Raw genomic sequence first — 12,835 nt, forward strand, 5'->3', positions numbered from 1 at the left:
CTCCTGAATCCAGGGCCGGTGCTTTATCCACTGCACCACCTAGCCGCCCCCATTCTATTTCATTTTAAGCATTTATTGAGCACTCCTGTGCTAAGCACTGTCAATGCAGAGACAAAAAAGGAAAGGCCACCTTCAGTGAGCTTGCATTCTCTTTGGTGAGCTGCATGTACATATAAGTTAATGCAAAAGAAATACAAATGTATTTGGGGGTGGGACTAGTCCCTTGAGGGGAAGTGGAAAGGGTTTATACTGAGTCTTGCTGTTAGTCAATCAATAAACATGTCTTAAGGTCCCTCTACTGTGTGACTGACACCCTGGTAAGTGCCAGAGATACAATGGGAAAGGCCAACATGCAAACAACCAGTGACCAAGGGGCTACAGACAGGATAAATGGGAAGTAATCACAGAGAGAAGGTTCTGGCAGTAAGGGGAATGGGGAAGGCTGGCTGGAGAAGGCAGAGAAGCATCATGGGTATGGGGATTAGCCAGAGAGAACTGCAAGGAGGCTGGTGTCTCTAGCAAAGAATGTATGAAGGGGGCAGCTAGGTGGCACAGTGGATAGAGCACCAGCCCTGGATTCAGGAGGACCTGAGTTCAAATCCGGCCTCAGACACTTGACACTTACTAGCTGTGTGACCCTGGGCAAGTCACTTAACCCCAATTACCTCACAAAAAACAAAGAAACAAAACAAAAAGAATGGATGAGGGGGTAAAAGGTAGTAGGTTCTTGCTGAAGGTTTTGAAGATTTCACCACATTGTATAAACATCAGTTTTGATTCTCCTGTTTGGGGCAGCTAAGTGGTTCGGCAGATAGAGCCCAGGGCCTAGAGTCAGGAAGATCTGAATTCAAATCCAGCCTCAAACTCTTACTAGCTCTGTGACCCCAGGCAAGTCACTCCATCCCTATTTGCCCCAGTTTCCCATCTCTAAAATGGTGGTACACTGGAAAAGGAAATGGCAAACCACTCCTGTGGCTTTGCCAAGAAAAAACCCAAAGATGGTCACTTAGGGTTATGATGATCTAATATCCAATTTTAAATCTCACAGGGTCCAAAGTGTCTCCTTATCATGTCCTCATCATTGTGGTGGTTGTTATTGTATATCTCTAGCCCCTGTCCCAGAGCCTTGAATTCAGTGACTGCCGATTAAGTGTTTGTTGACAGTTTAAGAGCTTGTTAATATTGGCCAATGAGGGAGCCTGGGGGAAGGGAAGAACACTGCACACTGCATAAGGAAGGGGGGCCTCAGGCTCAAGACTCTGCTCTGACCAACAGCAACAATAACAGTAATTGCACTTAGACATGGTGCTTTGCAAATACTGTCCCATTTGATGCTTACAAACCACCCTGGGAGGTAGGGGTTATGCCTTTCCCCCCTTTTGCCACTGGCTTGGTTTTTCGACCTGCTCTTCCATCTTTTTTTTCTCATCCCACCCAGGTACATCTTTGCCAAGAATCTCTTTGAAAATGGCTTCCTAAATGATGTCGAGTGGGCGGTCTATCAGAATTGGCATTCCTTCCTTCTCCAGGAGTTTAGCAGTCATATTCTCCTGGATGGCTTCATCTACCTTCAGGCTTCTCCCAAGGTATCACCAAGGACTAAAGTGGGAGGGAAGCCGTCCAGGGTGCTGAATTTGGAGTCAGAGCTCCAGAATTCAAATCTAGCATTTGCTATTTCTTGGTCCTGTGCCTCAGTCCTCCTCTATAAAAGGAGAGGGTTGAGCTAGATGAGCTAGATGAGCCCCTTCTAACTCGCTCTAAGAGCAGGAGTTTATAATCAACACAAACACTGACCCTCCTAATCAGATCTTTTCTTTTCTAAAACCAAAGCCCCTCCCAGCCAGGCCCTCGGGAAGGGGCCTTTGGGAGATGGAGGGGGGAGGGGGGAATTGTTGTCTTCATCTGGGAAATTGAAGCCTGGATTTCCCTTTTTGGCTCCTGGGACTGTGGGGCCTATACCCAATTGCCTTTGCTTCCCCTACAGCTCTAGGGCATAAGTCTGGCTAAGTGGGAGGGAATGGAGGGGGGGGGAGGGAATGCTCTTTCCTGCCTCCATTAAATATTCTCTTCCTTGCCTTTGTGATGCTACCTTCTCAGCCCAAGGAAAGAGGTCCGGGAATAATTGCCGTTCCCAGAATGCCAGCAGTGGATTAGCAAGTGAAAGCTAGTCAAATAGTAGAATTCCCATCATAATAGCCCACTTTTATCTAAATCACTTTAGTACCGGTATTGTCACCCCCATTTTACAGATTAGGAAACTGAGATTTAGGCCATGTATATAATGATCCTAAGAACTGAGAACCCACCTCTTCCAAGCTGACCAGACCATGTGTACTAGGCTCAATTTCAGGTCCTAGATTTTCCACTTATCGGTCCTGTGCCCACTGGCAGACGATTTCACTCTCACGGACTCACTTTCCTTTATAAAATATGAAAGTGGGGAGCAGTCAGGCCCAAGGCCATTCCTTTTCTGGAAAGAAAAGCTGGCCTGCCAGGCCCCAAACTAGGCTCCCGATATGTAGGGGGGGTTAATGAATGTTTGTTGATTGACTGCTTGATGGATCATATCTCTGTTTAGAAAGTAAACTCCTTGAGATTAGAGACATTTTCCTTTTAGTCTTTGTAACCCCCAGGACCACACAGCGCCTGGCACACAGTAGGCACTTTAAATGCTTGCTGGTGCTCCTAGGAGCACAAATGGCCCTTCAAGCTTGTGGAGAGAGCTCTCATTAATACAGAGGAAGAAACTGAGGCCCACAGAAGTGACTCGCCCAAAGAAACACAGGTAGTAAGTGTCAGGGCCAGGATTTGGAGCCTAACCCTAATTAGAATCAATCGCTGAACGTTTGTTAAATGCATATTTGATGTGATTTTATGGGCAGTTAGGCGGCATAGTGGCTAGTACACCAAGCCCAGAGTCAGGCAGACTCATCTTCAAATCTAGCCTCAGACACCTACTACCTGTGTGACCCTGGGCAAGTCACTTCACCCTGTTTGCCTCAGTTTCCTCCTCTGTAAAATGAGCTGGAGAAGGAAATGGCAAACCATTCCATTATCTTTGCCAAGAAAACGCCAAATGGAGATACACAGATAAAAATCAAATAGCAGGGCAGCTAGGTGGTGCAGTGAATAGAGCACCGGCCCTGGAGTCAGGAGGACCTGAGTTCAAATCCGGCCTCACCCACTTAACACTTACTAGCTGTGTGACCCTGGGCAAGTCACTTAATCCCAATGGCCTCACAAAACAAACAAAAAATCAAATAGCCAATCAATCAGTAAGCATTTATTTAGTAAGGATTCATGGATACAAAGAAGGGCTAAAAGAGTCCCTACCCCAAGGAGCGTAACATTCAAATGGAAGAAAGGCCAGCTTCACATGGAAGTGGATGAGGAGTGAGATGGCAGCTTCTCCCCTTGTCTGATTTTCATAGTGTAATGGTGGGAAATGGGGTATGGTTTGGGGTAGGAGTTGGGGTTCTTAGGAATTCCTCTTTAAAGAATTACACCCTCTTGCACACAAAACTTAGTTAGAATAAGGTGATAGTTTATTTAGGAGCAAGGGAAGGGAAGGGTGGGGGGAGGGAAACCATGAAAGAAATCCTTGGACTTTTCATGGGGAGATTTGGCATAAAGCACATGGCTCAGAGGTACCAAATCTCCTCGAACAGGAGACTGGAAGGTACTTTTATAGAGGACTGATGGGGGTGGACCATCTGCCCGTGAACAGTTCCTTTAGTGAGAGAGGACCATCCCCCACTGGTGGTGACTAGAGGGTGAGGGGTGGCTAGGGATCCCTCTTCAGAACGCAAAGGCCGCAACCACACCCAAACTTATCTCCCCAGGGTCAGGGAGACCAGAATGAAGAGTAGGAATCAAGCTAGCTCAGTCCGATTTGGTTCAGCTTATCTCTCTAGTTTATCTGTCCTCTAGTTTAGTTTCTCCAGGAGAAGCTTCCTTGATGTGCCCCAGAGAACTTCTGGGGAGCTCTGCGCCCCATGACAATAAAATCCAGAGCCAGAAGGGGCCTCCCTGTAAGATGAAGAAACTGCATCCTAGGCATCTGGCCTGTCCAAGGTCACATGGGCAGCTAGCATCAGAAGCAGGGTTTGAACCCAGACCTTATGACCCCAGAGCCAAGGAATACAAGTTACTGAGGGGAGGATTTCATTTTATCATGAGACAATTTGATATGCCTAAAAGTGGGCTGGGCTCTGCTTTATCCAGTGTTGCATTTCCCACCATGGAAGAGCTTGAATAAGCATTTGTTGGGAGCATTTTAGAAGGGCTTGATCCCCTTTTCCAGTCGATATTAGACAGGACCTCCCAGGTCCCTTCTGACTCTGACATTCTGGGATCACTTGGAAAGGTCCGTGACTCAGTCCTGGCCAAAGATGACGAAAGCGGGGGAGGGGGGCCAGTTGTGCCCGCCTCACTCACCCAGCCTGGGCTTGTCTTTTAGCTGTGCATGGAGAGACTTCGCCGGCGAGCCAGGGCTGAAGAAAAGGGCCTTGAGCTGGGCTACCTCGGACAGCTCCATGCTCAGCATGAGCATTGGTTCATCCACAAGGTGACTGAGTAAGTCGAATGCCCAGCTGTCCCCTGGGTCACTCATTGAGCAAGGGCACTACTTAGGTCAAAGCAGTATTTCAGGCGGACAGAGAGCACTGGCCTTGGAGTCAGGATGGCCTGCGTTTGATGGCCATCCCTGAGGAAACTGAGGTCAAGGGACTCACATAGGGTCACACATCTAGTAAGTGCCAAGTGGCATTGCTGACTCCAGCAACCTGCTCTGTGGGACTTTGGGCAAATCACTTGACTTTCCTCATCTGTAAAATGGTTGGCCTATATGTGGTCTCTAAGGTCCCTTCTAGATGTAATCTGATCTATGACAAAGGGCAAGTAAATTCACCTCTCTCAGTGCCTTCATCTCCCCGCTGTCAAACAACTGACAGCACATCCCTCAACGATCTGCTGTGAGGCTCAAACGAGATATCCCCGCACACTTGTAAAGTATTTGACGGCCTTCAGGTACCTTCAGATGGATCTTGGGATTCCCACCGGTTGGTTGTGGCCACCCCAGGATTCAGACTTAGAACGGTCCCAGAACTTTCTGACTGACTTCCCTGCAGTGGGCGTGTGGAGATGCACAGCCCCCTTGGAAGGCTTTCTGTATATCCCAGTTGACTTTCTGTCAACTATTCTTGCATCACCCTGAAGTTCCGATCTTGGAATTCATTTTGCAGACTTAACCTCCCAGGGTTTTCCTCAGTTCTGGGCTGCCTTGGGAGAGCTTCCAGAACTCCCCAAATGGCCTTGGGTTTTAGCAGTGTCCTTAGAGCAGTATGCCTGAACATAGGAATTCTCATCTTCCTGAGTTCAAATCCAGTCTCAAACACTTACTAACTGTGTGACCCTGGGCAAGTCCCTTCATCCTGTTTGCCTCTGTTTTCTCATCTGTAAAATGAGCTGGCAGAAGAAATGGCAAACCACACCAGTATCTCTGCCAAGAAAATCCCAAATGGGCTCATGAAGAGTCAGACACAACTGAAAAATGACTGAACAACAGCAATGTCAGGAGGCCCCAAGAGCAACTCCAACACTTAAAAAAAAAAAAAACCGGTTTCCCTGCTGTCTGTGTGAGAAGTTCTCCAAATGGAGACCCTGGGATCAGACGTTTGGAGGCAGGGGGGACCACAGAAGCCTGTCATCCAATGCCTCCATTTGACAGATGAGCAGACAGAATCTCTGGGACTTGCAGTGGTTTGCTGAAGGTCACACAGCTAATAAATGGGAGGAGGCAAGATCTGAACCCGGGGCCTCTGACTCCAAGGCCAGATTGTTTCCCCTCCCCCTCCCTTTCTGGAAATGCTCCAGACAGACCAGATTTCTTAACCTCCTCCATGTGTCTGGATCCCACAGGCTCCACTTTGAGAACCTGAAGAAAGCCCCTGTGCTGGTGCTGGACGTCAATGAGGATTTCTCTGAGAGCGTTGCCAAGCAGGAGGAGCTCATGGCAAAGGTCGACATGGTTCTAACTCTTTCTACTTAATGAGGAGGGTAGTGGTTGGGGTAAACATTGTACTGAGCCCCTTGCTTTCCTCAGGGAAAGGGTGCTCTCTAAAAACAAATACCTGGAGATCCAGGGACTGTGGATGAGTCACTTAAATAAGTTACCCTCTCTGGGCCTCAGTTGCTTTATCTGTAGAATGGGGGGATTAGACCAGCTGACTTCTAAGCTTCCTTCTAGTTCTAAACCTATGACCTAATGATACCAGGGCCTCCTTGAGCTTTTACCTGAAAAGGGAGAGGCCTGGGTCTGGTGTCAAGAAGCTCTTTGTCCAGATCCCACCTTGCCCGTTCTGGCTCTAAACCTGTGACAATTCTCCTCTATTTGTGGGACCCTGTGGCCCCGATGTCTGGGTCAGAGGAAGCAGGGGATGAGTTTCCTGCTCCCTCCAACAGAGCCATCATAATCCCACTTGTCTGTCAAAGGATCAAGGCCCAGGTCTCCTGGGCTCAAGTTCTCTGCTCCAGCCCTTCCTCTGCTTGTCATGCTCTGTGTCATATTCTTTTTTTTTTTTTTTTGGTTTTTTAGTGAGGCAATTGGGGTTAAGTGACTTGCCCAGGGTCACACAGCTAGTAAGTGTTAAGTGTCTGAGGCCGGATTTGAACTCAGGTACTCCTGACTCCAGGGCCAGTGCTCTATCCACTGCGCCATCTAGCTGCCCCTGTATCATATTCTTAAAGCCTCTGAACACATCGTTTTCTCCTTCCTCTCTCAAACCTCTGGGCTCTGCTAAGATGCCTCCGGCCTTCCTGGCTGGAAGCCAGGAGTCGATTCATGTGGGTGCTATTGGCCACCATAGGTCACGGAGGCCTTCTTACCTGGTGATTGTGGGGTGTCATCAACAGCTCCCTAGTGGTGATGAGCCTTTGGGAACTCAGCTCGGGTGATGCATCCACCGTGGCTCTTACACAGTCTTTTGGCTTTTTCAGGACCCAAGCGTCCATCTCTCAGGGGTTGGCTTTCAGTAGCTCAGGGTCACTTAAACACACTGTGATGAAATGACAGGCCCAATCAGTAAGCAGTGGCTCAGAGCCTAGGGTGTCCCAGGCCTTCTGCCACAAATGAAGACAACCCTGCCCTCGATGAACTTCCACTCTAGCCCATGAGGGCTGGTGCAGGGCTGCTACAATGTGAAATTGATTTTTGTTTGTCTCTTTTTTCCAACAGGTAAACACTTTTGTAAAGAATCTCAGATGAAGCCATGGTCCGACTAGACAGGATTTGTGGGCCTGGCCTGGGAGTCTGACAAGCTTGGAGAACCATGGATGGATTCCTTCTTTCCAGGCCCCAGACCCCTTCCCCCTAAGATTTACTTGGTTCTCTTGGGCTTGTTCTTCAGTGTCCCTGAGCGGCTGCTCCAAAGCCCACCTTCCTCATCTGGGGACATTGGACTCCATGGTCTCTGAGGTCCCGTAAGAGCCCTCCAGCTCTGAGCTGCTATCTCATGGTGCCCTGACAATGAGAAGCCCTCCAAGCTCTCCTTGATTCTGAAAGACGTTTTCTTTTTTCTTTAATTTCAATTTATTTTTAGGTCCAAATTCTCCCCCTCCCCTTCCCCCTCCCTCTCCCTCTTCTCTTCTCTCCCCCTCCCTCCCCCACTCATTTAGAAGATAAGCAATACATTACAAATAAATCCAGGGCCTCCATGTCCAAAAAAAGAAAGGGAGGAGAGAGAGACAAGGACAAACACACAGAGAGAATAGGCCTCCATCTGCCCTCTTGTATCCATCAGCGCTCCAACTAGAAGTACCCAGCGTGTTTCCTCCACAGTCCTTTGGCATCCTTGGTTGGTCAGAGTTGGTAAACCTGGAAGGTTTTCCATAAAGGAAGGTCTGGCTTTCATAAATCCCATTGGCCATCCGTGTGCTGAGTGCAGGCAGGGGCCTAAGGGCTGTCCGTGAGACCATTGGCTTCTCTCACCCCATGGGTTCCTCCCCACCCAAGCCTGTGTTCATCAGAGCCTCCTGTGACATGCTAGGGCAGGGAGCCAGGTCCAAGGGAGGAGGAATGAGCTCTTGACTGTGGGCATGGGCAGAATAAATGAAGTGGTTGGGCAAAAAGTTGACAAGGGTGAGACCACAGAGCAGGGAGACCATGCCAGGACTCAGGGCTCGCTTCTCCACCTCTGCCCTCCACAAGGCCCAATGAAACAGGACATGTCAGGATGCTGTCATCCTTTCTTTCCCCCTTAGGCTTTGTGATGAATGACTTTTATAATACAAATATACATGAGCAGATGTGTTATCCTGTGAATGCCAGGCAGGGAGTTTGCAGTGGAAAAAATGCTGAATTTGTAGTCATAGTTCAGGGCACAAGGAAGGCGTCCAGGGACATGGGTTCTACCATTTACTACCCAAGTGGCCACAGCCAGCTCCCATCACTTCTCTGGATCTAGTTTCCTTATCTGTAAAATAAGGGCATTGCACTAGATGACCTCTGATGTCCCTTTCAATTCGACATCTATAGCTGCCCTCTATTCCATTCTGATTTTTATTATTGCATATGTTTATATGGACAAATGTATAGATATATTTAAATACATGGCTCTAGCAAATACATGTAGCATGTTTCTCTTCCTGTTGTTCCACCCTTCATATTATATTATATAAGAGGTAGGATAAGTAGTGTCAGACTTGGATCCAGTAAGACCTGGGTTCAAAGGCTACCTCCAACATTACCCTTAGGCCCAAAGGTAAGTCACTTAATCTGTCTGGGCTTCAAACAACTCTCAAGGACCAGAATTTTCTACACACACACACACACACACACATGTGTACATACGTGTGATACGTGTGTATACATATATACATACACACATATACTTTTTTCTTAATTACATGTAAAAACAATTTCTGACTTTTTTTTATTTTCAAATTCTCTTCCTCTCCACCCCCCTCCCTTGAAAAGGTAAGCAAATTTATGTAGGTTATATATGTTCAGTCATAGAAAACATTTCCATATTAGCCGTATTGCAAAAGAAAAGAGACCCCAAAAAAGTTTTTTAAAGTCTACCTTGGTCTACTTTAAGACTCTCAGTTCTTTCTCTGGAGGTGGATCGCATTTTTCATCATGAGTCCTTTGGGATTGACTCATTGTGTCCCTGAGAATTAGTTAAGTCATTTATAGCTGATCATTAAACAATATTGCTGCTTCTGTGTACAGTGTTCTAATTCTGCTCACTCTACTTTTCAACAATTCATATACATCTCAGGTTTTTCTGAAAGCATCCTCTTCATCATTTCTTTTATTTGTTTGTTTATTTATTATGGGGCAATGAGGGTTAAGTGACTTGCCCAGGGTCACCCAGGTAGTAAATGTCAAGTGTCTGAGGCCAGATTTGAACTCGGGTCATCCTGAATCCAGGGCCAGTGCTTTATGCACTGTGCCTGCCCCCCAAAATAGAATGCAGTATTTTAAAGGGATTTTATTTATTTTTGGTTTTGGTGAGGCAGTTGGGGTTAAGTGACTTGCCCAGGGTCACACAGCTAGTAAGTGTGTGTGAAGTGTCTGAGGCTGGATTTGAACTCAGGTACTCCTGACTTCAGGGCCAGTGCTCTATCCACTGCACCACCTAGCTGCCCCTTAACCCTTCATCATTTCTTATAAGCACAATAGTATTCCATCACAGTCATATGCCCAACTTGTTTGTCCATTCCCCAATTGATGAGCATCTCTTTGACTTCCAATTCTTTGCCACCACAAGAAGAGTTGCTATAAACATTTTTGTATGTATAGGAAGGATCAGAAATTTTAGAAGGTAAAGAATGCTCCTGGGGGGCAGCTAGGTGGCACAGTGGATAGAGCACCGGCCCTGGATTCAGGAGGACCTGAGTTCAAATCCAACTTCAGACACTTTACACATTTACTAGCTGTGTGACCTTGGGCAAGTCACTTAACCCCAATTGCCTTACAAAAAAAAAAAAAGAATGCTCCTGTATAAATGAAACCACAAGTCATTGGCATGTTGTGGCATTTAAAGCTATATGTGGTCGCCTTATTTCTGTCCCAAGTTTGGGGAAAATTAGCTGGGGTTTCTAATATATTTGTTACTTAGAAGCTTTAGCACCAGTTTGGGGCATTAAGCATTTGTTAAAGCATACCAAATATTAGTAAAGAAAGAAAACATGGCTCAAAGTTCAGAAGCCCTACATACCTAGGATATAGAAGAGTGAGACAGAGCAAGGCACTGCCACCTCCTCAGAGTCTCAGGCCAAGAGGCAGTGTCTGTGCCTGTGTGAGCGGAAGCTTCCTGTGGGTCTCAGGAGAAGCGGCCCTTACACACTGCTTCTAGCTAATTGCCTAGCATCATTCAAATCTGTTGGCTTACTGGACTTGAGGGTGGTCTGTGAGCAGAATGTGCTGAGGTCAGAGTTCAGAGAACACACCCTCTAAGGGCCAGGCTTTCAGGTAGGTGTAGCTTTAAGTTAACTTTAAGTGAGTTAATCAGCAAAGTCAATCTAATCCATCTTAATATTATTGGGGGGCCTCTGAATATCCCCAAACCCATTATTTTCTCACAATGTTGACAAATTAGTCTTTGTGGGTTTTGTCATACTTTGATGGATCTGTGATCACATAATCATGGTAATCTTGGTGACATTTTAATCAATCGATAGACATTCATTAAGCTCCTACTATGCACTGTGCTAAGAGGTGGGCAAAAAGAGGCAAAGACTGGTAAGGTACCTGCCTTACCATTCAAGGAGCACTTCCCAGCCCATCAGTCTGTGCTCCCATGAGTCACTGCCATCTCCATATCCCACCAAGACTCGTGGGGTGGTCACACTTAGAGCTCACTAACTCACCACACCCTGAATTACCTCCGTGATTCAGTGCATCACCACCCCCTGTCCCTCTGCCTGGACCACATCCTCACTCCTCCTAACTCCTCTCTCTTCTCACCTCACCCTCTGCTTCCTCGATCCCTCCCAGTCCATTGTCCCTGCTCCCATATTACTTAAACTAGATCATCTATCTGCCAAGTCCTTTCCAGATCAGAACCTATGGAAATAAGGCCAGACTTTCTTCTTTTCACAACCTTGAACTTAGAAAGTACTTGTCCCATGACTCCTTGGCCATCTCGTCCTTCTGCTATTCTTGTCTTGCCAATCCTTGGCTCTGGGTTACCCCTACCATATAGCTTCTCTCCTGTTCCCAAGTTCCTGAAAACTGGCCCAAGTTAAGATGCAAGACTTATTGGGTGTTCTCCCAATTCCTGTTATCTCACCTCAAGTGGATTCTCATTGTAGGGTGTTCCTCTTTATATTTGGTTATCACACACCGCTCCTCTCTGTGCCTCTAAAGTTGCTCCCATTCGCACTCCTACTTTGTTGAGAAAACTATGACCATCCTTCAGTACCCAAAGTCCACACTTCAAACCTCCACCTAGTCTGTCCTGGTGCTTCGCACGGTGCCTAGCACATAACGGTAGTTACAGAAGCCATATAATGGCTTCACAAATGTTAGTTGACCATCATTTCTAAAGCCAACCATTTTCCTTGTGGCTCTGACCCCATCCTTGCCTGCCTCTGGGAGTCTGTTCCATCCTTCAATCAATCCTGAGTAAACTGATGAAAAAGAATGACTTGAGCCTTTTCCATGGGTCAGGAAGACAACACACCAAGGGGAGCTAGCAGGTGGAGAGGCCAGCCTCAGTCTGGGCCCGCTAATGTGCAGGCTCACCCCTCAGCCGTGTCCTTGGGCCAGAGTCCAGGCTCCAGGGGGAGAGTTCTCCCTGGCACTACCCAGGTCTGCTGAGTCTTTAAAAGCCAAACAAACAAAACCATCCCCAGCAAGCTCTCCCTGATCTTTCCTGCCTCCAAAGTGACCTACACGGGCTGGTTCCTTGTCCTCACCACCCCTTGACTCCTTAGTCCCTTGTGAAGTGACATCTCTGATTCCACCCCTCGAGCCTCTCAGCCCATTCATTACCTCATCCTGTGGCCTCCTCTCAATCCTCAGCCACCTCGGCCTCTGCAGCTTTGAACTCCCCTGAGTAGTCTCTCTTTTGCCTTCCTTGATCCTGCTTGTTCCTGAGTGTCTGCCAACTCTTAGAGCACTCCTCAGTCCCCTTCGACCTCAGGTGACCGTCCTGCCTCCTCTTCTCCACTACCATTGGCTTTTGATTCTCATCTCTGTCCAGATGACTCCTAATCTCTCTCTCCAGCCCTCATCCCCCTCCTGAGCTCGTCCCACATCTCTACCCATGGCAAATACAGCTAAGACTGAACTCAATCATCTCCCCTCCTGAATCACTCAGCACCCTTGAAGACCTCGGAGGACACCCATATTCTTCAAGAAATCCAAGTTCACAATCTAATCATATATTAAACAACAAGATTTGTTAAGTGCCAAGAGCTGTGTTAAACACTGGGGACACACGGAAAAAGCCAAAGTAATGCCCATCCTCAAGAAAATTCTGGAGAGAGGCCATGTGAACATAAAAGGGAACGTGCGTGAACATAAAAGGGAACGTGCGTATACATACCAAGTGGACCTGCAGTAACCTTGGCGAAGAAGGCCAGGAAGACCAGGAGCAGTGTCCTGCAGAAGGGAGTATTTGGTGGGTCTTAAAGGAGGCCTGGGGGGTGGGGCAGGAATGAAGGGGGCAGAGATGAGTCAGCTTTTCAGCACTCTCTGAGGTCAGACTGTCTGGCCTCCACCACCATTATCCAGCTGCCTTCTTAGGCAGGAACCTCCCTGAGCACCTCCAGCCTTCTCATCCCAGAACATCTTGGTACCCCAGAAGCCCCCTTCTCCCCTCAATGA

At 47.5% G+C, this 12,835-nt stretch overlaps 1 protein-coding gene across 1 annotated transcript in view; it reads left to right on the forward strand.

Annotated features, from left to right (window-relative positions):
- DGUOK (deoxyguanosine kinase) overlaps positions 1–8,926 on the forward strand; it is a 48,616-nt gene extending 39,690 nt beyond the window's left edge. Inside the window, exons 4-7 of the mRNA XM_043980474.1 lie at positions 1,439–1,586; positions 4,460–4,575; positions 5,920–6,019; positions 7,235–8,926. Of these exons, the coding sequence (XP_043836409.1) occupies positions 1,439–1,586; positions 4,460–4,575; positions 5,920–6,019; positions 7,235–7,264 (394 nt within the window). The 3' untranslated portion in view covers positions 7,265–8,926. The remainder of the gene's footprint in view (positions 1–1,438; positions 1,587–4,459; positions 4,576–5,919; positions 6,020–7,234) is intronic.
- The last annotated feature ends 3,909 nt before the right edge of the window (positions 8,927–12,835 follow it).

This window comes from Dromiciops gliroides, chromosome 2 (genome assembly GCF_019393635.1).
Source record: "Dromiciops gliroides isolate mDroGli1 chromosome 2, mDroGli1.pri, whole genome shotgun sequence".
NCBI classification, from domain to species: Eukaryota; Metazoa; Chordata; class Mammalia; order Microbiotheria; family Microbiotheriidae; genus Dromiciops; species Dromiciops gliroides.